The 26,442-nt window shown below is 46.8% G+C and overlaps 1 protein-coding gene across 7 annotated transcripts in view; it reads left to right on the top strand.

The window, feature by feature from the left end:
- NRG2 (neuregulin 2) overlaps positions 1 to 26,442 on the top strand; it is a 151,042-nt gene that overhangs the window by 71,858 nt on the left and 52,742 nt on the right. For all 7 annotated transcript variants that reach the window (XM_090150664.1, XM_090150668.1, XM_090150669.1 and 4 more), the window contains exon 2: positions 20,590 to 20,761. In XM_090150664.1, coding sequence (XP_090006790.1) covers positions 20,590 to 20,761 — 172 coding nt within the window. The remainder of the gene's footprint in view (positions 1 to 20,589; positions 20,762 to 26,442) is intronic.

Below are 26,442 nucleotides of genomic sequence, written 5' to 3' on the forward strand. Positions count from 1 at the left end.
CATGCTGCCATGATTGTCCTCCTGCATCAGGACTGCCAGCCTCCTGTTCAGAGTGTGACCCTCATCTCCCGTCTTGGCTCAGTACTGAGCTTTAATGGGTCTGTGGCACTCCAAGCTGGCTGGGGAAGGGAGGACAGTAGGGCAGGGTAAGCATGTGCACCTGCATCCCACTTCTGCTGCATAACTCCAGAGGCAATGAGTGAAAGGGAAAAGAGCCTCTTCTTCCTCTGACCCCTCCTCATGGACACTCTCAAGTACGTGAGGGGTGTTCAGTGTGGGGACCTTAAGACCCTGTGTCTGTTGCAGTTCCTTGGTGCTTTGCTCAGAAGGCTGTGTTCTTGCAGTGAGCAATGAATGAGGAGGATGTGGATCATATCTGGCTCTTGCTTGGGTATGCCTGTTTTCTTCTGGAAGTAAAACTCCATAAGAAATGCAGTGTTTCCTGAAGGAAACTTGGAGTCCAGGAGCAGCTGAGCTTGCAGTTTGTGACCAGGATGATAAATCTGGGCTGGTTCCTTGGCTGAGAAGTCTATGAATTCCCAGTAAAGGCTGGCTGTTCACTGTGTGCTGTGCTCTGGGCAGAGGTCAGTGAGCAGCAAGGCAGCCTGGTGCATTCCTTTGGGATGTCTCTGAGGATGAGGCTGGAGGGGAGTAGGAAGCTGGGGAGGAGCCTCCCATATCTCCTGGTTCACCCAGAAGTTTGCTTGGTGCTGTGTGCTGTGTTGAGCTTCTTGTTCAAGCTTCTGCCAGCCTGGGGGCAGGTCAACCTGTTTGGAGGTCATCCAGAAGCAGGAGTGGATGGATATGCTGGCAGTAGAGGTGGTTTGGGAGGATGAAGGCCCAGAGTTCAGGCACGCATCATCCATTGCACTGACCTCCAGTCTGGGGCAGGATAATGAAACCAGCATGGTTGGGAAATGTGGATGAGTCCAGGAGTGAAGCTGTCATTGGACCTACATGCCAGCACGGCTGTTCTCGCCACCTCTTGAGAGCATCCTGAGCAGTGCAGGATGTGCACAGCCTCCTGGCCACATCACTGCTCTCAGGACACACGCTGTTCTCCAGGCAGAGCGTGTGTTGTGAACCAAGGTGACCTGGGCTTGTCTCCCCTCTGACAAGGGCAGTGTCATAGTGCTGCATTTTTGAGCTGTGCCAAATTGTAACAACAAATACATGTAATCATGGTAAGAATTAAACATTTAGGTAATTAATAACTCTGGTAATTAGGCTTGGCAGACTCAGCCAGCAGTCCTTACGCAGGATTTTAGTTCAGGCATGTCTGGAAGGTGAGAACTCAATGCGAGGGAGGAGGGATGCTTTGCAGAGAAGAACTGTAACCTACACAAGGCTCGTCTCTATGCAGTAATGATGATGATCGTATTTCTGAGGAGACAGTGGAGTTGCTTTACAGCTTGGCTTATCGTTGCAGTGCCCTTCATTTTTTTAATCCATGTGGAAGTCAAAGCCCAGCTTATCTGGCTGGATTCTCCTGTCTGGTGGTGAGTGAGAGGGGAAGGGAGCTGCATTCACCCTCTGAGACTGGGATGTCTTGGCTGGCAGCTCAGAAAAAGGCATTCAGCCACAAAAGCACGAGTTGGACAGAAAGGTGCTCTTCAGAGAAGCAGTGAAACTTTAAATTACCTTAAGTCTATGCTAAAGTCGGGTGCTTTTTTGTTTGTGTGTTTGTTTTAATTTAAAATGAAATCCCATAAATACCAAGCAGATTTCCTACATCATTCACTGATGTTTGGAAGTCCTTCATAGAAACCTCTTTTTGGTGTCAGAATTTTTACATTTGCTTAATTTGAAGGTAAAATCAGGTTAAGATCCACCAGCCAGGTTGTCAACAGATGTTTCTTGACTCAGGTCCTCTGGCATTGTGCTCTGCATGTGATACCTACCATCTGAGCATCTGACCCTCCCACTTTCAACAGCTTTTCAATTTGAAGGCTGCGACTTTATTTCAACTCCAAAACAATGTCAGTGTGCCTTGTGTACACGTGTTTGTGCACAGGGGAATTCTTCATTCCGCTTTGAAGTCCATGACACTTTGCAAGGGTCCCCCACATTCCTGATATGCTCCAGCCCTCCTCGGGCAGGAGAGGGGAAATCCGTAGTTTTGGCTAGCAGACTGCTTCAGCAGGTGCTGTTCTCCTTTTGCACCTCTTGCACTCTCCTTTCTCCAGTGATAACATCGGCAGTCCTCCCCCACTCCGCAGCTATGTCTTCTTTTGGAACACACTAAAAGAGCTCTTTGTGTTGGAACTGCTCCCCACCGCTTGACTTGACTTAAGCACTCGTGGAGCAAGGCTCGAGGGAGGGTCTGTCTTTTTTTTTGCTGGTCTGAACTTCCTTGGGCAAGCTGCTAATGGTTTTTCTGCCCCCACTTCAGAGATCAGGAGGACAGCAATGCTTTTAGCAGCAGCAGTGGCTGTTCTCTGCAGCATGGCTGCAGCATCCCTCTGCCCTTCCTGCTCTGACCCCGGCAAGCAGTGTGGGGTTTTAATGCTTAGAATGGGCTGAGATTAGTCCAAGCCATCAAATTATCAACTTTCACTTTGGGCAGAGGGCTTCTCTGCTACCGTATGTGCTGCTAGCCTGAACTGCCAGACAGCTTTGCAGGTGCTGAGCCTGCAAGGATTGGCTCTGGTAGCAAACTGGCTTTATACTAGGAGGGGCAATGAACAAGCATGGGTATGAGGAGTCTGTTTGGAGCACCAGCTGTTGGCCAAATGGGGAGTCAGATCAGGTCCCAGCAGAAGACTGATGCTCTTGAGAGAAAACTGTCCAGGGAGCTGAGGCCAGGGCTCTGCCTGTTCCCCTGAACCCAGCCACATCCCCATGCCTGCACTGTGTTCAGATGCCTTCCTCTGTGTTCTCCTGTGCCTGTTTCCAAGTCCCAGCAAGTGGGGCAGGGCTGGCAGAGAGGAATGCTCAATTTGAGCACAGGTACAGGGAGCAGAGATCTTCTGGCTGCTGGCACAGTGCTAACTTGCTGATGTCTGCAGGACAGAAGGCTCAGCTCAGCCACGCTGTAAAGGTAAAAATAAAACAAAATAAAAAAGCAAACACAAACATCACCTGCCTCACTTTCGTTGTGTGAATTGCAAGTGAGAGGAATACTGATGGAAGGAAAGGCTTGGAGACACTCCAGTGGCAACAGCTGCTGGCACATTGCTCCCTTCTGGCTAAAGAGCTGAAAATGCAAGGCCAGGCTTTGTTGGCTAGCAGACCTTTAGAGCTGATTTTGACTGCTGCTGTGTCCGTTTCACGACTGATGAGCACTGCAACTTGTGCAGCAGTGACAGCTCTGCATCACACCCCATTGCAAAGCTACACAGGCTGACTTGTTAAGTTTGGCTGCCTAAAAATGATGGAGGTGTTAATGTAATTCAGGTCCAGAAGATCTTGCTAACAGGTCCAGGATCAGGGTGCTGGAGCAGCTCAGGCATTCTTCCTGCAAGCTGCCTGCTTGCTGCTACCCAAGCAGCAGTTTGTCTCCCTCCCAGAGTCCATGCATGTCTCATCTGCTCATTCAAGTTCTGCCTGGAGGGCAAGGACAAGGAATGCGATGAACTTCACTTTGGCATGAAAGAGTATTTTGCTTCACATTTGTCAATAAATGAATGTAGCTTTCTGTGTTTGCATGAGAGGCACCTTCAACAAATGCTAACATAAACGATCTGGCTGGTTGTTGGGTAACAAACAGCTAAAATGTGCATCACAAAAAGGGGTCCTGGCAGTGCCAAGGTGTCACTTACGTGGTCGAGAGAAAGACTCAGTCCAAACCAGAAGCTGTCTCGGATCTTCCATGAAATGATTATTCAGTACCAAAAGCAGTGTGTGTATAATGACGCTTCTGCTCTCTCAAAAACAACATTTCTCACAGTCTCGGTTGTTATCTCTCCCATCCTGTTCAGGTCTGAAGTCTTTGTCCCAAGCCTGGGTCTGAACCCTAAGAAGTTCCCCTCAGGGAGATGGGATGCAGCACAAATTACCAATTTCTGTATGTCTTTCCCAGCCCATCCTGCTGAGTCCGGGCATCCCCTTTCTGTGCAGAAGAGCTAGTGCGACCATTTAGGAGGAAAGGAGTTGCTTCCTTTCTTTGCAGTTGTGCACTTTCAGGCATGAGGATGAAGAGATTTGTTGGTAACCAGAGAAGAACTGTCAAGTGAAAAAGGTTGCCATGGGCTAATGGTCTTTGCCCAGCCAGCACAGTGCCTGCCCTGCGGTCAGGGAGGAGCACCACAGCATGAAGACATCCTCAGCAAGCTTTTTTGATACAAGTGAAGGTACAGCAGCAGTAATGCAGGTTACAGGTTTGGGCTGTGTGCACCCCTAAGTGTATAGCCTGTATGATCACTGTGCATGCTTCTGCCTCTTAGCACTCTTCCCTTTCTCAGCTGGTTTGCTGAGTGGGTGCTGGTTGGTGCTGCCAGTAACCGTGCACGTGCTGCAGGCACTCCCCAGGGCATGCCACCTCTGCTACCACAGACCTCCCAGGCTCTAGTATTCTAATAATGTTTCTTCAAGGTGTGAGATTGTCTTTTTGAATTTGCTGCAAAGCAGCTGCAGTGCTGCTGGTGTTGCATCAGCCCTTCTTAAGCTGCACATCAGGGAATTGTTCCTTTCTCTGCCTGAGAAAGGAAAAATCATTGTCCCATCTTCCTGGCTGCTGGTGGGCTGAACAGAAAGCATGAGGTGGCAAATAAATGGTGTGCAGTGGAAACACATTGATAACAGCTTTCGAAACCACCTCTGTCCCCATCACTAGTACTTGGTTGGCTGTTTCAGTTATTAGTAGTTCTGGAGAGGTTTCCTTTCCTACCCTATATTTAGAATATGTGGGCAGGCCATGCCATTTTAAGGACAAGTCTTGTGTTAGATGGGCTATTGCTCACTTTTTGTGTTGTAACATTTTGCATTGCTGATGTTTTGAGTCAGTGTTTCAGAGAGATGGTGAGCATCGCAGCTCTGGTTTTCTTGCTGGGGTAGGAAGGTTTCTTGTTCGTTTTGGGGGGTTAGAAAGAAAGAAAGAAAGAAAGAAAGAAAGAAAAAGAAAGAAAGAAAGAAAGAAAGCAGTAGCAATAGGAAGTGCTGCCAACAGTTTTGGTTTTATTGCCAGAACTGTGATAATCTGGTATTTCCCGTAAAGCCCCAGGTGTTGTACTTGCTTTATTTGCTGGGAATCTCCAATTTCTCTTATCCTTTGTTATCAAAGGGCACAAAACAAGACTATCTACCTTTTCTGGGGCCTAAACATTCAAAATATCAACAGGTGATAACAAACCTCCAACACATTTCTGGATGGATGGCTCATTATATTGAATCCAGTATCAACTTTTTTGAGCAGAGACACAATTCAGGATTTCCAAGTCAGCTGGGCTGAGTGCGTGGCATTGATCTGTGCTCTCCTCCCTTCCCCTGCTCTCCTTTGTGGCCTGTTCTGCAGGTCAGAAGAGACACCGTGTGCCTCTGGTACACATTCCTCACCCTCATGAAAAACCATGTGTCTCTGAGGCTGCTCCTTCTCTTCTGCCACGTGAAGGTTAGCAGCCGCCTTGTTGTACAACTTGGGAGCCCTGGCCTCACCATGGCTTGGGTGCTTCCCCCAGCAGGGGTGTTTTTCTGCATTGGAGCCTCAGGGCTTGTCTGCACAGGGAGGCTCTTGCAAAACATGCTGGGCCTAGGGTGTGAATTTAAAGGGAAAGTACTATTCTGCACCAGATTCCTGCCTGCAACCCTCTTCTTCTGCAGAAAAACGGGATGGTATTTTTATCATGCTGCCAGGCAGACTTGGTTAGCCAGCTGCACTAACCTGAGGAACCAAAGGCAGTCATGGACGCTGTTTTCCATGCTGGCTCTGGGTTGCTGATGCTGATGGCAGTGACCCTGGTCAGAGGAAGACGAGGAGCAGCAGGAAGCAGGCTGGTGCATACTCAGAAAAAGGGGAGACCAATTCAGAGCGGAGCCTTAACTGGGATTTCTTGGTACCTTCTGGAGAAGCTGCCATGAACAGAAAGCCTCTGCAGGCTGCCTCTATTGGGAGTCCCCCTTCCTCAAAGTTTGGGCTTGGATTAGCTGCTCGAGTCCAAACCTGTTAGAACAGCCCAGGACTGAACTTGATGAATTACCCCAAGTCAGCAGCACTTCCGTGCCGTGCTCGTGCTTCATGTAAGCTATGGGGTGGTGTGCTGGGGGAGCTGTGGGGTGGTAGCTGTGGTGTTTGGCTCTGTAGACCACAAACACGTTGCATAGCAACCAGAGCTATCAGACTGGCCATCGTAGCTGTCATCTGTGGCCTTCACGTGCCAGAGCATGAAGCTTCCTACCTCATCTGTTCCCTAATGTCTTCTTCTCAAATTCAACCCACAAATGCTGTCTCAGTTTTAGGGCTGGCCGCAGAGAGGTGGAGAAAGATGGGCTGGGAGGGACTGTGCTCCCTGAGCTGAAGATATGGTGTTGGTCCCCAGCACTGTGCCTGGGGGTGGATGGAGGCCTTGTGCCCTCAGTGACGTGGGTACAAGGCTGCTAGTGTTTAACTGTGGCTATTGCAAGAATGGTGTGTGGACAGACAGAGAGCTTTGCATCTGGGAGTCGGGGAAGGGACCCTGCAAACAACTTGCATCCCACAGGGTTGAAACTTGATGTCTCTGGAAGGCAAAGGGACACGGAAAGTCACGTAAACGAGTCATAGTGAGTCTGGCAGAAAGGGCAAGACTTTTGTATGAAGCATGGGCGTGCTGGCTTAGCTGGACTAACTAGGGTAAAAATACATGGGGGGTTATAAGCCTCTGGGCATCAGGGTAGAAACAACAACTCTGTCCTTGAGAGAATGCAGAAGAGTTCCCTACTGGGAAGTTATTCAAGAGAAGTAAGTGATACATGCTGCCGTGAAGCAGAGCTCCCTGTCCAGTGAGAAGCGTGGTCTCACCCAGCGTGGCAGCCTCTCGGCAGCACGGTGGTCTTTCATGGCTGCATTCTGTGTCTGTCACGAGTCCCCGTGCATCACTGAAGCCCTGTCCTGTTCTTCGCTGCTGGAGTTGCCCAGAGCTCTCTCTGCTAATAGAGCTGGCTGCTTGAGGACTCAGCACAGCTGAAATGATTTATTCCTCAGCCATTTATTGCAAATGAAGTACTGGAAGTCTTTCAAAAGCCATATTTTCTTGACCTAAGTTCAGCTGAGCCTTTTAGCAGCATTAACTTTACAAGAAAAGTTAGATGTAAAGAGGAATTCTGCATGAATAATGTTTGTGTTGATAAACAGTCCTTACTGATCAATATCTCTCTCTCGAAGTCACCTGGTTATTCAGAGGATCATAGAATGAGCCAAGAATTACAAGCCAGCTGCCCCAGAAAGACATGATGGCTTGCTTGTTTAATCTGGATGCCTGATAAATTGCCAAAATATTTGTATGAAAACAGGTAAAACCGTGCAGTATTTAGAATGTAGTAAAGCCTTCAGATACAGAGCTTTTCAAAAAATCCTATCACCCCAAATTAATTCCAGTTGGTAGGGACAGGAGAGCATCACATGGGCTGTAAACTGGGTGGAGGACCATGAACAATGGATTAGGATAAACAGCAGTGTGTCAAATTGTCAGGGGAGTGAAGGGGAGCACAGTGTGGCGAGCTAGTCTTGCCAATTGCTGCCCTTCACGGTGAACTGTGCATAGTTAACCTCCTCTGTGTCTCCATGGGGCTCTTAGAGAAATTAAGAGAAGTGTGTGGGTGTTTCTGTGAAGCTGGATCGATTCACCTTTAGGTAGCCGGGAAGGTTTTACAGAACATCCGTCATAGGGCAGAACTGACGTGGGATCCTTTCTGAGGTGTCTGTTGAGCTCTCATTCATGTTCGCAAAGACGCTCCCAGTTAATTATCTGGTATTTTGACCAGACATTTATTTACCACCAAATTACAGAGGGAGGGGTGCCTGTTTTAGAAATGTGATGAAAAGCGTAATAGGGTAGGCTGCTCTTAAATATGGTGCTGAGTCTTCATGGTGCCCTGGCTTCCAGTATGAGACCCAGGTAAATGCTGATGTGGTCCTTGCTCACAAGTGCTACCGTAAGAGCTGATCTGTGGTAGAAACTTCCTCCCTTCTTGCTGTGGGAAGGTGCAGGAAATTTGATATTCATTATCTATGTTAGATTTTGAATGTGTAGAGGAATGCAGTCCAATGGTTTGAGTATTGGCAACTGTGGTAAATTTGGTGCGATTCTTTCTTGGTGGTCAGAAGAAATTGTGCCCACGTGTGCAGTAGCTTTGGCTGGTTGTAGCCGCATGGAGGCTATGAGGGTGTTCGTAGACGAGCACAATCCAGTAAAACAAAAACCTTTTTTGTGCCATGTGGTGCAAGCCTGACGCTCCTATCCCTCTTGCCTGCACATATTTGCTCTGTGGCTCATGAAGAGGCTGTTTTGGAATAGGATCATGGTTCCCTTCTGGGTCTGGCTTTTGTGAAAGAGGCAGAATCGGAGGGATGACAGTTTGCTGTTCTGCAGCAGTGTATGAGGGCATGTGTGTGGGCTCTGGGCAAAATAATAATGGAGTGAGCAGCCCTTGGCTGTGCTCATGGCAAGCACACAAGACTAAGCTTGCCCCTCATTGCATGTCTTAATGAGACTGAAGGGACCACCAAAAGAAGAAACAGCAAAGGGAAAAACAGAGCAGCAAGCTCTCACCTTCTTGGTCACACTGCCCCATCCAGCCTCTCCCTTAGTGACCTCCACAGCCAGTGCAGTTCTCCCAGCCACACGCACTTCTCCTGGCCTTTACTTGCTGCAGGATATCAATATGATTTTCAGTCAAATCTGGTGCAAGGTCTTAATTTCACAGGGGAAAGATGCTTGGAGTGCTTCAGTGAAGTGTGGGAAGTGACCAGTCTTCACAGAAATGAAAGGAGAGTGAAGCTGGGCCTTAAGGGCACTGCTGAAGGTTTTCAAGGTCGTTGATTTTGCAAAGGAAAGGAAAAAACAAATCATGCATCTCACAACTGAGGTGAACTGGGATTGGAAGAGCAAAAATGAATGATTCTGGTTAAATTGCCTGGGATTAGTGGTAGCTGGCATGGACAAGAAGAAAACAGAAAGAAGTGTAAAGGACTGAAAGACAAAGAGTTGGACTACATCTTTAGGAGTCAGTGAAACATCCATTTTGCATGTGAGGACCGAAATAGCTTCACTGGTCACAATAATGATATCATGGCTGTGTTCTCCACCTGCCAATTAGCACACCCTTGTGCTGACAGACTTTCTTTCAGGGGCTGTAGGCCTAATCCCAAAGGGGACCTAGTGTTGCCTTTTGGAGAGGCTGTGAGGATGGGATGCTTGAGGTCAGCCTGGGATGCTCTGCGAGGTGCAGTGTAGATGAGTAGTGCCAGACTGTTCATATGTCTGGATCCTGGTGAGTTGAGTGGATGTTGCAGGGCTGATGCTACCTCAGGGCAGGGATGTGGATTCAGCTTCTGCAGCTTTCTTTCAGGTTTGTTCTCCCAACCCTGTGATTTGTTGTCCATTTGAACACTGTCTTTGGCTTTTGGAGACTGGTTGTATGGATGCTGAAGATGGTACAGGTCCATCCAGGCCTTTTCAGGACAGTTCCTCAGCAACACTGCAATTCTTACATGTTTATCAAAAAGTTGCTTATGCAGGATATTTAAGTTGACAATGTCCTACAAAAATGTTCCCAGCAGAAGAGATCCACTCTTCCCAACAGGTTTATCTATATTGCTTTTCAGCTCCCTGAACATCCCCTTCTGGGGCTTCTAAGTGACTGCATTCCTCTGCTATTAAAGTTGATATTCAAGGATAGCTTGGGGAGGCAGTGAAAGGGAGAAGCAGTCAGAATGCAGAAGAGAAAGAGCAGATCTGGAAGAGTTTTGCTTAAGATGGAGTGTCTGGGCAGAGTGTCTTCTCTGTTGTCCAGCTCCTTGATTTTCCCTGTCACTTTTGTATGGAGATGAGAACCGTCCGTATTTATAATACATGATAAATTCCACATTGTGCCCTGTCTTTTCTTAGGTCTTCCTTGGATCCCAAACTCCTTCCACTTGTTGTCACTGCTGCTTATAATTAGTGTTTGTGGTGGCATCCAGAGGTCCCAACTGCAGCATTGTTCCCCTTGTGCTATTCACAGCACAGAGTCATAGCAAGAAAGTCCCTTCCCCAAATATATTAAGAGGGATCTTTGAGAGAGGAAATGGCAGCACAGAGAAGGGATGTGAATTGTCCTACTTTACGCAATATTTCTGGGCTAAAACCCAGCACTATTAATAACTTTTTGCTCAACAACTATCTTTTGTTCAGAATTCTGGTTTTCACCTTAAGATATTTGTGTTATGCGGGATCTGTTGGCAAATTTGGTGAAAGAAGTTCCCTCCTTATGATCTACAGCTAGATGTAAAGCGAGTCCAGTAAATACCTATCATTTTGTACTCATAAAGCTTTCTGCCAAGGCCACCGTCATGTTACCTATTGTCTTCTGTTTACATGTGTCTTGCTGCATGTTCCTTGCTGCGTGGTCCTTGGTTTTTTTTTGCTTGTACCCTGCAATATCTCCTAGAGAACCATTTGTGTCACTCCTCATTTTGCTACTTTTTCCCACGTCCTCCAATGCAGGAGCTGACAACCAGCAAAAATTTGCTCACATCAGATGCTCAAATTCATTTCACCTATTTATTGTCCATTAATATTCTATAAAATTGACTTTCTGCCAGAAATGTTTGTGGAAGCAGAAACTGTTGATTAAATTTTAACGAAGAGTCACAGGAAGCAAATTTTAAAATTGCAACTGTATGTTTGTGATAATAAGAGCTCTGTCACTGCTGTCAAGGACTAGAATTGATGGAGGCCGCAGAATGTCTTTATCCAACCAAAATGAGTCAGAGTTGCTTGATTTTTTTTTTTATACACAAGCCACAAACTGCTCATGAGCAATTTACAAGCCAAAAATTAGCGAGCATGGCTTTCCAGAGAATAGTTCTGAAGAATATTGCAATAAGCAATATTCAAATATAAAAAGAGGGAAAATAAGGATAAAAAAATTAATCAGGAAGAGCTGACATCCTTGAGACTCCTGACAGCTGTAAATCAGCCCGGTTGGGGGACATTTCAGTGGAAGCCACCCATTGCTGTGCTTCAGTGGGGGTCCAGAGCTATTCAGAACAATGCTGGGAAGCCACACTCTGGACAAGGCAGGAGACACGCTGTGTTAGTGTCTCCACTGGGCAGTGCCCGGAGTCCCAAACGGAATTTACAACTGCAGCCCATGGAGGAGGGTGGCCCCTCTCCGCAGGGCTCTGTCGCTCTCCAGCCCAGCGGTGTGCGGTGCTGCAGACACAGAGCAGGACCAGCCCTGTGCTGTGCGTCAGGATCTCTGCTGCACATGGTGCCGCTGGCTGCTACAGAGAGGTCGATGCGTGAGAAGAGAGCAGAGCTTGGCCTGGCACAGCTCTTGGCACATTGCTTGGAGGCTGCAGCTCCAGCAATGGCTGCGACCCACGGCGTCCTGGGCAACAGGAGAGTTTTGTAGTGCAGGGTGGTAATTCCATCCGCATTTGGTGGGATTTGGACACGTAGTTATCTGTCTGCCTCGGAAATGCTGTCTCAGGGATGATCTTTATTCCTTCTCCTGTGTTTGGATGAAAAACAGACCTGTGGTTACTGTCTGAAGTTCTCTTGGTACCAGTGCTTTAAAGCATTTCTTAAACTAATATAAAAACTTTTCATCTTTCTAATATAAGAGAACAAACAAGACTTTAATATGAGCCCTGGAGTTGTGGGGAGATCCCGATAAAAACACAGCTTTCTGTTTTGGAAATACCCTCTGGTGGATTTGTTGAAACCCTACCAGAGACAATGGTGAACTTCCAAAGTAAGGAGAGACATGGAAAAAAAATACTTGTAATTGAGACAGCAAGTGGTTGGCTTTTGTCACGGAATGGTGGTGAATCTAATTTTATAGGTTTAAGGTTAAAAGTTAGTAACGCCTAATGGAATTTATCTTGTCCAGTCACCAAGGTGCTTGTACTGTTCTCTGAAGGTTCAGCATTTCCACCTGGTCTTCTATGAATCTCTGGGATGTTCCTTGGTCCAGGATTTCTGGGAGAGTTTGAAATATCCAGAAATCGTTGTATGCTGGGATGTTCCATCTGACCTTCACTACTGCCTGACCTGCATCTACATCATTGTAATTGGTCCCAGTTTTGGGGATCTGTTCCCATGCACATGTTAAACATGTCTGAAAATAACGGTCTGTGCCTTATAAATCTGCCTGGACAGTGCAGGGGACAGGGTCTGTGCTGATGCAGTGCTGGTGAGGGGGGATTCAAACAGTTCCCCCACTGTGAAGTGCTGCAGATGCTGCTGCACCGTCCTCCTGACCCCATACTTCATGTCTCAGTAATTTAACACTTCTGGGACCCTCATTTTCTATTAGTGTAGGATACTGAGAAGGGATGAAAAAGGTATCTAGGTGGGCTGTGCTACCTAAACCTAATAATGCATCCTTGGTCTTTCACTTATATATCTAAATGTGACGGGCACAAGACTGGACTACACAGAAAGGGCAGAAGAGGATGCTGAAAACATGCAGTTGTTGGTAAACTTTCTGCCTCACTTGGAAATTCATCTGCATTTATGTGCCTGTAGTGGCCCTTCTTGCTGGTTTAACTGAAGGAATTGGTGGTGGCCTTTGGCAGTGTTCTGTGTTCTTGCTTTTGCAATTTAGCTGTAGGGCACAAGTCCACAGTGGTGTGATTCTGTCCTCTGGTCATTGGTAGAGCCTAGGTGGTGCAGGTAGTCTCTGTTAAAAGGGTTTCACTTTGCTAAAGGCTGTTGGGTTTTTTTAGTCTTTCCCATGCTTTGAAGAAGCACTTTTGTGGCTGTTAGCACTGTAAAACACCAAATAATATTGTTTTTTTTGTCCTTTTCTAATACTGATGACATTCCACTAATGGCCAGATCAGCAAATCTTTCCCTGTAATCTGAAACATAGTTCTCAGCTTTGCTGTTACTCTAAGGGAGATATATATGCTTTCATATACATATCTCGTGATAACCATTTAATTAAACGGTTGGGATTTTTTAGACTGCTTTGTCTCCTGGGATGATGTTACACTTTGCTTCGGTGACTGAAAGATGATGGGCGCCACCCAGGTCCTTTCCAGGCTATCATGGCAAAGAGTTTATGTTTATTATTCAATGGCAGAAACAAAGAGTTAAAGTATTTTAAAGTTTTAGATGCTTTGGATAATTTGTTTGTCCGCTAGGTCTTGACTGGAGGTCCACAGAGTATGGGTGGGCCATTTTTCAAGCTGATCTAGAAAGATAGAGATAAAGCTGTATTTTATGAATTGTAATTTCTAAGGTCATCTGGAAATTGAGCAGTTCATAAAATATATCTTTGTTTAACGATATATTTGATTATATAAAATATGATCCCAGAATCAATTGGGTACAAACAAGATGTTGCCTTTAGGGTTGAAAACACATTGTTAGAGGCATGAAGAGCTGAAATTGTCGCTGCTGTCTTTGTGTGGCTATTGTTTTTGGTTTTAATAGGAACAGAATGAATGACATTTTTCCATCAGACCACTTATGCTCAACTATACCTCCAGGACAACTTCCTGGCCAAAAATATTCAAAACAAACACACACAATAGCAATTCTACTCCAATTACATTGTTTGCAAAGCAGCTAGTGTTCGTAGAGTACTAGGTTTGGCAAATCCAAGCACTCAGTCCTAGATTTTAGTGCTGGATGTTTGTACATGCATTCCTTGTAGCTGCTGCACTATTCAGGTAAGTGTTCAAGTGGGTATGTGCATGTGCACCTCCGTCACTTCTGACCACTGCATGGTAAAAGGACACCCTCATTGCCTGTGCAAGTTGGGTGAACAGCCTGGCTAGGGGGAATACACCCTTACCTAGTGGCCAGATGCTCATTAATTTCAATGAAGCTGAGATTTCAGTTGAAGATTCTGGGCCAATTCATACACCAATTTCAAAACTTTCACTTGAAAGAAGAATGACTAAATATAAAGTGTGAAAAGATGGAGAAAGAGGAATTTATCATGTGCTCATATATGTAAGTGGAACCAGAGGAAAGTGAACTTGCTGGCTTTGTGGCACGCTTCTCTGTGGTTTGAGCTGCCAGAGGGATTATACTGAGAATGAACCTAAGCCAGCAAGCCCTCTTCTGACTTCCTAGTCAATGTTCTTTGGCTGATAAGAATGGTCGTAAAATACTGATTGTTGTAACTCACAGTTTGAAATGTATGTAGTGCTGCAGATTGGCATTATAGCCAGTTTTCCTTGAGACAAAGAGCACAAGGGGGACCTAGTTAAGGGAAAAAAACTTGTATGCTAGGGCTGCTGAGGGGCACGCAGGGAGGAATAATGCAGCTGTTCTGGCTCCAGCAAGGTTTCCAAGCTTCATTCCCACACCAGTTCTGCAGAGTTCAGTCATTTCAGCATGTTCACACTTTCAGTCATTTGGGTTCTCTCCACATCAGCGTCTGTTCCCTGTCAGTCAGCTGGCTGGATGCCCTCAGCAGAGCCTCTAGGCCCAGGCGAACTGCACATGCATGGCCTTGTCTAGCATCTCCAGTTGTAGAGGGACTATTCCCCAGAACACAAACGTATGTCCCTGACTTCTGCTGGCATACCTATATGGGAAGGGCACAGCAGCAGGGTGAGTGGTACCATGTCCTTGGAGAGCTTTGGTTTGTCAACCCTGGCTGGACGCTGTGTCTTTGCAGTTACAACACTGATAGACACCTGGTCAGTGAAGGCGAGGTGTAAGTGCCCAAAGTGAGCCATGCCATCTCATGTGGGGTGCCGCAGTGGAGTCCCAGCTGTCACACAGCTGGTGAAAGAAACTCGACTGTGTGTAATTAAAAGGCCTAATAGTGGCTACAGCATAATGTTGCTCTTCAGATATTTAGGCTGTTGTTTATGTGATATGTACCCCTGCCCAGAGCTGCAGAGATCCCAGTAAGCTGCTGCAGTGTGCGAAGGCAGTTACATTAACAGCTGTGAAAAGTTCTGACCATCCTTCTTGCACAAACTGAGATGGCCAGCAGGGACAGGGAGGTGATCGTCCCCCTCTACTCTGCTCTTGTGAGGCCCCATCTGCAGTACTGAGCCCCCACTACAAGAAGAACAGGGAGCTGTTGGAGAGGGTCCAGAGGAGAGCCACAAAGATGATCAGGGGACTGGAGCAGCTCCCCTGCAAAGACAGGCTGAGGGAGCTGGGCTTGTTCAGCATGGAGAAGAGAAGGCTGCAGGGTGAATCATTGCAGCCTTCAGTACCTAAAGGGAGCCTACAGACAGGAGGGGAATCAACTCTTTGAAAGGGGAGATAAGGCAGGACAAGGGGAAATGGTTTGAAGTTGAGGGAGGGAAGATTGAGGTTGGATGTCAGGGGGAAGTTGTTTACAGAGAGAGTGGAGAGGAACAGCTGCCCAGAGAGGTTGTGGATGTCCAGTCCATCCCTGGAGGTGTTCAAGGCCAGGTTGGATGGGGCCCTGGGCAGCCTGGTCTGGTATTAAATGGGGAGGTTGGCAGGGGGTCAGATCTTGATGATCCTTGAGTTCCCTTCCAACCCAAGCCATTCTGTAATTCTGTAATTCTGTGAAATATAAATTGCCTAAAGCTAAAGGTGTATTACAGACACTGTTATGTTTTATATTCCTGATGCGAAGCCTGTAATTACCCACTGGCAGGTAGCAGCAGAGGGTGGAAGGAGGCGATGTGACAGTGGCATGTGGGGGTTCCCTTGGACAAGCTCTGGACTGCGAGCTGACTTGTGGAGGTTGTGCTGGCCAGGTGATTTTGCTACCGTCCATGTATCTGACAGGGCAAACTTCTGCAGCATTAAGCTGTTGCGTTTTGGGGTTTTTTTGTTTTTTTGTTTTTTTTTTTCAAATGCACTTCATGTTTCTGTTCTTTCTGGCTGGAGGGAGGTTCCTTCAGAGCAGGGCCTTGTTTGGCAAGGAGAGTTTGATGTCAGTGTTGAAGCAGTCAAGGTGTCAATGTGCAGAGGAGCTGCTGCCAGTGAGATTCAGTTTTGTCTCCTTGTCAAATAAAGGTTAGATGAGACATGGACCAAGGGAGCATCACCTTTGATAAAAACAGTAGTCACAGCACACATGCCAGAAACAGCTGGGCTGCATTAGTCAGGAAGATGTATTCACCCAGCATGGGCAGTGCTGACCCACCAAACATCGTTCTGGACTTCAGACGTGCATGGTGAACCATTGTGCCAGGGACACACCTTGTGGTAATGATGGCAGAAATGGAAAGTTTCTCTTTGGTAAGGAATGCCATCTTCACAACAGTTTCTGTAATTGAATTTGGAGTGATCTGAGGCTGCAAATAATTTCCCATGGGAAGATAAATTCTGAAATTTTCCATCTTGGAACATTAACACTCTTCCATATGAGGGGCCTACTAAAGGGGAAAGCCTGTACTCCTGAGAGCGGGACTTTGAACCACAAAGTGATGGTGCCTCTCCAGAAAGACCCCAGGGAACAACAACCTCCGAGGCAGAGTTTGGACTGGTGTCATGCTACCAGATCTTATCTCTCAATAGTAAGGAACCTAGAAGCCTTGACTGTGCTTATAGCATCCTTTAGGAATTCCCTTTGAGAACCGAGAGTGCAGACCCCTGGAGAAATTGCTGGACCTTCAGGTTCTCCACCTCAGCACAGTAACTGAGAAGGTGGAAGCCCTGACACCTGCATGGCAGAGCAGTTCTGGGACCCACATCTTGGGAAGCCTCCAGTGGTTGGCACTTCACCCTCTGAAGGACAGGAAGGCAAGTCACATCTACTCATGATGTCTATTACCTGGACATCCCAGATGTGTCTGTAGACTGCCTGGTCTTTAGGATCTCCCACAGTGAGCAACTCTTGAAGCAGTGGTTGTGGCTAGCATTGCTGGCTCTGAAAAAATTCTTTGAGCACCTTTCCTGGGACTAATTGCTTCTGCTTCATGCTGCCGAAGGGTTGTTTATGTAGGATGCTTTGTGGGTGGGATGTGGTTTGTTACTGTTCCATTGTAGGATTCTTTTCAGGCACTCTGCCCATTTATGATTAATTATGTTTTGAGTTCAGGCTCTGAAGGTGCTTTCAGGCATATGCCAGGTACCAGGAATGAAAGAGGTGCTGTTATCATCAAGGTACTTCAATGTAGTATCACATGTAATCAAAAGTGAATTAGTTAAAGCAGTGTGCAGATATAAGCCCTTGTAAGGTGAGTGTTCAAGCAACTCATGTGGTGCAGTTTAGGACTCAAGTTTTAGACTTTTCTAACCCTCTCCTCTCCTGGAGCAGTAGGCTCCAACACTGCTCTCAGCAGACAAACCTGTCCTGGAAGGGCCTCTTAATGGAACATTTCTGTTGAAACAGGCTGAGGAATGGTGTGCATTTGTTGATGTGGGTCCTTGCACCTTTTAGGGTTAATTTAGTTCTTGTGACCTATATGATAGCATAGCCTGGGATTTAATGCTTATTTGGGTTTCATCTGACTTAGGAGTGAGCAAAACCCATTGAAAATCTGTTGCTGTTCATGGCCCTACCATGATTAAACCTTCCTTTCTGCAGCACATTGTACCCTTGGCACGGGTGCCCTTCTCCACAGAGAAGACACTTGAATTTGCGTAGAGGAGGGGTTGACTGGATTGCAGGGTGGCCAGAGATCCCAAACGTTTGCCTAAAGCTATCTGTAACTGCAGTTGAACAAGAACAAACACAAACCCCCTCTTCCTTTTCATGAACCCAGAGGCAGTGGTGAATGTATGGCATGTGCTGCTAACATACGTGTGGGGGAGATCAGGTGTGGCAGAGCAGAACTGTGAGATTCAGATGATGAGGTGTTAAAGGGGGCGGACCTGATTCAGTGTTCTGAGTCTGCCAGAATTGGTGATGGCTGCACTGGAGCAGCAGTAACCTGTGCAAAGAGGCCTGGGAAGCAGGCAGCTGGGGGAAGTATGGGGGAAGTGGACTTGGACTTCCCTTGGAATATTGCTGGACTGCCAGGCATACCATCTTGCCTTGACTCATTTTTTCCAATATGTTTGAAAAGGTGAACTGACCCAAAACGCTCAGAGCACTAAGAAAAGGGGCACTTTTAATCCTCACATCGGTTTGAACCAAGCTCACAACTTTGTGAGCTTCAACTCTGTGGTTTGGATGGGGCAGAGAGAGGAAATGGTTAGATGCTAAAGCTGGAAGTGAACCAAAATTTAAAACATTCTGTGACATACTCCAGTATTAGTGTGCTGCCTTTGTCTCTCAAGCTACTTTAGTTTACTGGTGGAGAAGGTTGAAAGGTGATTCATTCATAGTTTACACGTACCTAAAAAGGGAAGAGGTTTCTGGTTGCTAGATGGGATTCAAATTTACCAGAGAATGATCCGTTGGCAGTAAGCCAAAGTTGAGGCAGTTCAGGTTAGGAGGAAGGGCTGTAGTTTAAACAATAAGAACAAAAAGCAGGGGAAGCTCTTGGGCTGGCATTCAGCAGGCTCATCATCAGCTAATGGCTGTAAATGAGGATTTCTGTTTCTCTGAGGGCCTGCCTGTTGGGGAATGTGGTGCAAGTTACTACTGGTGGCCAAGAGTAGAAGATGCAAGAGAGCCATGCATCGGTTTGGATGAGATGTATTGCACACAGTGGGAAGGAACTGAGAAGTAGAGATCTTGGAAAGTTTCTTGCTCTTCCTTAGTCTCATCCTTCAGTGGTCTCTGGGTTTTGGGGCTTTGCACTGCTCTCACCAGCATTTTCTCTGGAGAGGGTCAGGGTTGGCCCGTCTCTCCCAGGCTGTGCTGCCTGCTTCACAATGCTGCAGGCCGCCAGCCTGGAACTAATGTGAAGCAGATGCACCAATGCCAAGGTCGGGACCTTACCAGTATTTAAAGCACGTGTATGGAGTTGGCATGGAACACGGTGACCTCAGTGTACAATAGCAGCCAACCGACACACACATTCAGACAGAATAAATATTTGACAGCCTATTTCTCTATTCCCCAAAATGACCCCTATAAAAACAAGGTCCTGTTTACCTTCCTGATTCTCTGTGCATGGTATTCTGAGAAGAGACAAGCTCTCCTCTCCATTCATTGCCTTCCTGTTCTTTTGGGTGAACCTGTTTCCAGGCAAGGATCAGGGATATTGGCTTGGCAAAACCCACGGCACCTCGGAGTTTCGCAGAAGTTCTGAAATGTGGGGACAGCTGAGATTTGTTTTATTCAGAAGTCTCTTTCTCTGTGCCAAAGCACAGTGGCCTGGGGAGCGGTGCAAGACCGGTGTTCAGCCTAAAGCAAATGCCTGTAGCTGTTTATGGCATTTTTCTTCTGCTGTTTTTGCCCCATTAATACATGCAGCCTTCCCCATCCTTCTTCCTCTGGCACAGATTTCCAGGGAGACTGCAGCAGGCTTGGATGTGCAGAAATAACAGGAGAGAAAACTATGTGGTGTGGCTCTCAGTGTGCTAAACATGCCTCCTTTACATCCCTTATATAGTGAGAGGAGACACAGAGATTACAAAATAGTGATCTCTCTAATGAAACCCATCAGATTCCTCCTCCTTTTGTTGTTGTCCCATATCACAAAATCAGAATGCAGTAGGCAGCTAAAAGAAAACTCATGAACATAAGTCAGAGGAAACACTTGATCTCTGACACATCTTAGACAAGAGGAAACCATTGTTGGCAATATTCTTAAGGCAAAACCAGGAACTTGGTGTTTACTTTTTTAAGGTTAGATAAAAAAATGAAAAAGGAGATAGAAAAATTGCAAGCCTTCTAATCCACGCATGTCAGGTATAATATAAAGCCTGGCAGAAATTGATAAAGAGAACTCTCTCCTTCTCTCTCTTTCTCTGTATCTCAATCTCTCTCCTGCCTGATGTTCCAGGTACATGGTAAAATCCCCTTTCTTAAACATGCAGGAAAGCTCACATGCAGAGCCCAACCTGACGCTACAAGTCCTAATGCTTTTTCAAGTGCTTTTATTCTTTCACCTTTCTATCTGTGACCCAGGGAAGTGCTGTCCCTCCCTTCTTGTCCTTTACATGTGTAGGTTTTCATGTTGCTCTTCCTTGTGACTGTTGCTTTTGCTGGTGATGCTGTCATGCTGAATGGCTGTCTGTTTTGGCAGCTTTCCCTGGGGATGGTTCAGTAGGATGGCAGCGTGTGTTGCAGTGGCAGTAATCACAGAGGTGTTGGTAATTGTTGTCAGCAAAGGCAGGATGCGGGGAAAAACAGTCTCCAAAGAGCTTGAGCTTCTGCATCCTGCATTTGGACAGTCCTTGTGGGGAGAGCAAGGAAGCGTGTGGGGCTGCCTGTGTATGGGCAGCTGCAGTGCCATCACATCTGGCCATGTGGAGCTGAGCGAGGAGGGAGCTGTGTGCTGGGCACCTCGTGCCAGCCAGTGTTTGTGACCCCCAGTGAAAGCTGGGAGCAGTGAAACTGTCGTGCAGCAGTGGGGACAGCACACACATTTCGGATGGATTCTGGGTGGGCTGGCATCACGCATGTACCTCTGACAAAGATGAGTTTCACACTGTCTGGTTTCTCTTTTTGTAGCTGTCCCTCCCAAACTGAAGAAACTGAAAAGCCCAAACGTGCACGTTGGTGAAAAGATCTCACTGAAATGTGAGGCGACTGCTGGCAACCCTCAGCCATCCTACAAATGGTTTAAAGATGGCAAAGAGCTGAAGAAGAGCAAAGACATCCGGATCAAGTATGGGAATGGGAAGTAAGTATGCTATGGGGCTGCCCTGCCCTCTAACTAACGCTGAGTTTGGGTCTTGGGGAGCAGCCCTGCAAACTTCCCAGCTTGCTCCGTGTGGTGCTGAGCTCCCAAGCAAATGCAAAACGGGCAGGGGAGCTGGGTCAGATGGACAGGCATGGCAGGGCTGGGAGGTTTGATGGATCATCAGGACCGAAACAGTCTGAGAAAGATGTTTGTATTGGGAAACCAGTGCCTATTCAGGCAGCTCTGTGGATAGGCCCTATTGCAGGTTGTAACTGAAGTGGCCATTCACCTTTTATGTCAAGCCAAGGATCTGCGTGCCTTATTTTTCTTGGTGGTTTCTTCTGGGGTTATGCTGCAAAATCCAACAGGTAATTGAGAGATGGGAAACAGCTGCAGGGACAGGAAGCAGAGTGGGGATGGGTTGAGGTTGGACTAGATGATCTCAGACTCTGCCTTTTCCAACCTTAATGATTCTGTGAACCAGGGAAAAGGGGCTCCCACTGCACTTTCATTTAAATCAATCCATGTTTTTTTTTTCAAGGCCAAATATTTACATATGATATATCCTAAAGTCATTCTGTAATTGTGACTGTGCTTATATTCATATATCCTGACCTAGCCAGCAACAAAGTCAGCTTGCAACTGCCTGATCCCTTGGAAATGTTAAAACTAATTTTATGCCAACATATGTTATGCCTCAGTGTGTGAAAAATAGCTCATCTATTCTCATCACGCAGTTGACAGAGTATTTGCTTTTATAATTAGAAATTCTTCAAATGCTCAAATGGGTCATTGTCAATTGCTCTCATTTCACTGAAATACTGTTAGCTTTGATTTTAAAGGCACGTCCCAAATGTCCGGTGTAGAATGGTGACAGGATGGCATCCCACCCACAGCAGCACCCACCCAGTCCCCGGGTCAGGGACACCAATGGGGAAGAACAACCTTAAAACACGGTTGTCAAGTCATAACTTGGCATTTCCTAGTTTCCATGGCAGTACGTTGGCTCGCAGCCTGCCTGTGACAGGCCAAAGCCATGTGCGTGTTAGAAGTGCTTCCTGCTGGCATAATAAGCCTGAGGATAAACATCTTAAAGAAAGCTGAGCACCTGGCTCTGCCTGCACCTGCGTCTCTCCTGGTGGCAAAGGTCTGAGCCCTGAGGTGTCCCTGCTCATCTGCTCCCCATCCCAGACCAGGAGCTGGGCAGCATAGAGGCCAGACCCTGCAGCCGCTGGGCTGAGGCTGCTCTGATGAGGTGCTCCTTATCCCTTGTGCAGCAGGCAGCAGCGGGTTTGCTAGCTCTCAGTACCTGAAAATAGAGAGCAGGATGATAATGGTGTTGGACCTTCCTCCTTCTGGACCTGGGTGCATGCAGAAGAGTACGTTAAAAATTGCTCTGTGCTGATGCAGTTTGAGGATCAGAAGAGTCTTTGGGAATCTGTGTTTCTTCATTAAGTAGCAAATGGGGATGAGCAGCAGAGGGAAACAAAGCTGGGCATGGGAGATGAGTGCACATCATTACCGCCAGCATGTTAGGAGAAGCTTCCCAAACTGTGAAGCTGAGAAAAGAAGACTTACTAGATGGTGATTAATACACAAAAATTGAGGTTTGCACCTGGCTCCAATTAGAGATAAGATTGGTCTCAAGGTAATCCTTTGCTCTTTCTTACAGTGAAGAGTAGAGTGAGGCTTCCAAAGGGCTAAACCTGAACACTGGGAAGGGACTTTCATCAGGAAAGCACAAAAGACAAAAATCTTCACAGACCATGTGACACGTGCACCTGGGCATGTGATCATTTATTTAAAAATTTGATCCAAAGACCTAATTGAGTTGTCTGCTGCAGGCAGGAGGAGGTGTTGTCCATAGCATGTCCCTTGGCCATGTGAATCCTGTGCAGAGGTGGGCACAGCTTTGGATTTGATTCTTTACCTGCAGCTCTGTGGTCCTTAGACAACATGTGGAGGATTAGGATGGGAGACAAGAACATAAGAGCATGAAATGGCTCATGCCTTTACCACTGTTTGCCTCACTTTCCTCCCTGCAGAATGGAGCTTCCCTGTGTGTGTAGAGAGCCTCAGCATCTGTAGCTAGAAAGATGAACTGAAGCCCTCCTAGATGTGATCAAGTTTTTATCTGATTCTACTGCCCTTCCTAGAGCTGAAGAATAAGGGAAGTATATGTTATAAGGAGAAGAGGAGCAGTTAACTGCATGTCACTCTTCAGTTTTTCCATCAATCCTCTTTCCTCTTGTTTTTCAAACTTAGCGGCAAACTTTCTGGTACCATCTAACAAGGCAGGTTTTTGTTCCTTTTTTTTTCTTTTTTTTTTTCCAATGGGTATTTGCTGGAGGGAGGGGAACAATTCTGATTCCTCCTTTCTGAACTGTGTGTTCCATCTGTAATTAGTAACAGGCTGGGGCAAGCCTGGCTTGCACGGAGAGGAAATTTCTCGTTAAGGTGGAAGAAATTAGTGGCTGGAGTTTTATCTCCTGCTCAATTTAAATAAAGCACAGTTGATAGGGACCTTGAGAAATTACCCAGAAAGAACTGCGTTCCATAGTGAAAGTAAAGCATAGTGTCTGGCCCACCCCTTCCGAGCTGCCAGAGGGATAGCATTTCCTGTGAGTGCACCTGAGATGGATTGAGGCCACTGAGAGCCAAGAAGTTAAGGTTGAGTTTTGACTCTCAAACTGTCCTGGCAAATGGTCAGATGACAACTTCAGAGAGAGCCGGGGGACTTTCTGTGTGCTGACGTTTAGGGACACTACCCAACTTCAGGGTGCACTCAGGGCTCTACCCTGAAACATGCAGACTGTGCGCTGAAACCAGAGGGATATGGTCTGAGAGCGTGGCAGGCTGCTTGCTGTCCTTACAGCCTCTTTTCTTTGTGTGCTCTCTTACCAAGAGACATTGCTGGGTGATACAGTAGGCGTATCATTAGATTGGAGAGGGCTGGCAGTTCAGTTTGGGACAGGCTGACCATATGACATCCCTTGGGAGTAGTGTCCTACTTTCAGTATCACCAGGAATCCCTATTGTTAGCCTATAAGTGGAGCCAAGGGATGCCCTCCTCTCCTGTTTCTGTACAGTAGTCCCCGAGGCCATGCTAGCTGGGGCAGATTCATTGCTGGGGTCTTCCTTGTAGAACTCCCTGCTGTAGATTATTCCCCACCCACAATGAATGGGGCTGTGGTCTTCCCTGTGCAGCTCACTGCTCTGGAATGAGGGCAAAAAATAATAATAATGCCAAAGCAGCAGGGGAAAGAGAGTGCCAATAAAGATAAATGATTTCTTAATTAAGCCTGGAGACAAGGAGGGGCAAAGAGAACTGTTGAAGCCTTGTGGGAGCCAGAGTGAACCCAAGCAGGCTATACCACCACTCTGGCAGGGGTCTTCAGCCTGACATTTTTAAACAAAGGAAAAAGCTCACTTGACAATGGATCTTGCAAGAACAATTCCAGATGCCTTAAAGCTAAGACTCTTCTTGAGCACCGGTGTTGTTATAATCACCAGGGGAGCTTCTCTCTTGCTAACTCTCACGATGTCATTATAAGTCCCCAATACTTGGGATTTGGTTTAGCTGCTGATGGCACTTTATTGGAGGGGGTGTGAAAGAGAGTATCTCCTTTGTTTGCCTGTTTTTTGTTTTAAAGGAGATGATGGACATCATTTTGGCCAACGCACCTGGGACTCAACCAGGGAACTTGAGAACTGAAAAGAGAAGCAGTTGGGTCTTGAGCTAGAACAATACACAAAGCCTGCAAGTTGGGGCTCATGAGAGATTCAGGGAATGGGCATTTGATCAAGCATGAGTGAGTTATAGTGACTAACAAGTTATGGCCAGATGCTGAGCGGCTTCAACTGATGGTGTATGCAAACATAGGCATGGAAGGAAGCTTATATGCCTGAAATTTTGTCTCTTTTTTTTCCAGTGATGTTGGCTGGTTAAAAAAAAAAAATCCTCTCCCTATCTAATCTTAGTCCCTTGCAGCTGCACAGTGCCACGGCTGGAACACTCTCACTGAAACATCAATTGAAATCCCATTCATCCAGCTTAATGCTTTACCTGGCATCGGGGGAAGATTGGCTGGGGTGGTGGCAGAGGCCGCAGGCAGTTCATCTGGTATAGCACATTGTATACCTACAGTCATGAATTTGTTTGGTTCTCCTTATATGTCATGGATCAGGCACTGGCAAGGATCCGTGGCACATGGTAACTGCAGAAAAAAAAAAAAAGACTTAAGAAGAAATTAATGATGTTCCAAATGCTCCAGACTCAGAAAGGAGCCTCAAAACTGTAACTGAATCTCTTGTACAACCCTGTGTAATATAATAATGATACACTTCACAGAGATTTTGAAGTCTGTCCATCCAAAAGTGCCGTTCCATGCTGCTTTTCCATGACCTTACGTCTATCCCTGAGAGGCATGCGTATCTCTGATCTAAGTACTTCCAGCCTAGCTTTGCTCGTTTCCATTCCTGTGTGCAGAGAAGGGCTTCCACCAAAGACCGCTGCTTTTAGTATGGCACCTCTCTTCCTACCTCCCCTGATTTAAAAACTGCCTACTTTTGCTCTAAAGGCTCTCTCTGGCCTTCCTCCCATGTCTGGCAATCCTTGACATTTTAGTCCTATCTCTGAATTGCCCATCCTATCAGCTTCCATCTGACATGTGATACCCTTCCAAATGAGGACCTCTGTGCTTTCCCCCCTGAAGCACCAACCCTTTCTTCTGCTCCCAGCTACAGAAATAGCTGTAGTTCTGTTGCTGATGTAGTTGAGGCCTCTGCATACTGTCCTAACTGCATCCGTACCTGAGGTTTCCTGTCTATTTAGGTATTTGCTTTTTGAACAGGGAGGTGTCTGTTCTATGTTTAGTACTGTGAGGTCCCTGGCTCCTGGGAGGCTGCTAGCATGCATGCGAGATGTCATAACAAAGAGGGAAAGAGCCTGCTCTGAGCTGCTCTGTGATCTACATTCTCCCAAAATGAATTCAAATCCTGACATTGGGGTTTGAGGAAAATTCTTCAAAATATCAATGGGATGAATTGATTGCCATGAATTCCAGGACAAGAAATCCAAGGGAATCCGCTGTGACATGAGAGGGTTCATCAGCCTTAACCAAAAATCTGTTTTTATGTATGTTTTGCCTTCACGCTCTGGCAGCTGCCACAGACTTGCCATCACAAGGGCTGTGGCACACAGAGGTTTGTCTCTCAGCTGAGTGACAACAAATCCACTCTGGACGTGTGGTTGGATTTCACTGCCCCAGCTGCCCTGCACCTCTTCACGGTGCATAGACAGCCATGGCAGTCTACGGAGATGCAGCCCAGTGCTGAATGGGAGGATGGATGGGGGTTGCACAAGTGACCCTGCTCTTTGGATTGTACTTATTGATCTTCTCCCCTTTTGCTGACGCTGTGTGACCCAGGAGGGACTCCAGCTCTCAGATCAGTGTCAGTGTCAGCTCTGCAGAGTGAGGACTGGTCGAGTCTTCCTGTTAAAATCAGCCTGCCCCAAGCCTGGGCACAGAGAGAGAACAACACTGCTGAGCAGAGAAGGGGCAAATCTGCTTTTCAGGTTAGAACAGCACTTTAATGTTGGGGGACAGGGGTAGGAGAGGTCAGGCAAAGGGGGTCTGGGGATGGTTGGTCCTGCCCTGGGCCCCCACAAGGACATTCGC

The sequence above is a fragment of the Phasianus colchicus genome, chromosome 15 (assembly GCF_987193195.1).
Source record: "Phasianus colchicus chromosome 15, bPhaCol1.hap1.1, whole genome shotgun sequence".
NCBI lineage: Eukaryota > Metazoa > Chordata > Aves > Galliformes > Phasianidae > Phasianus > Phasianus colchicus.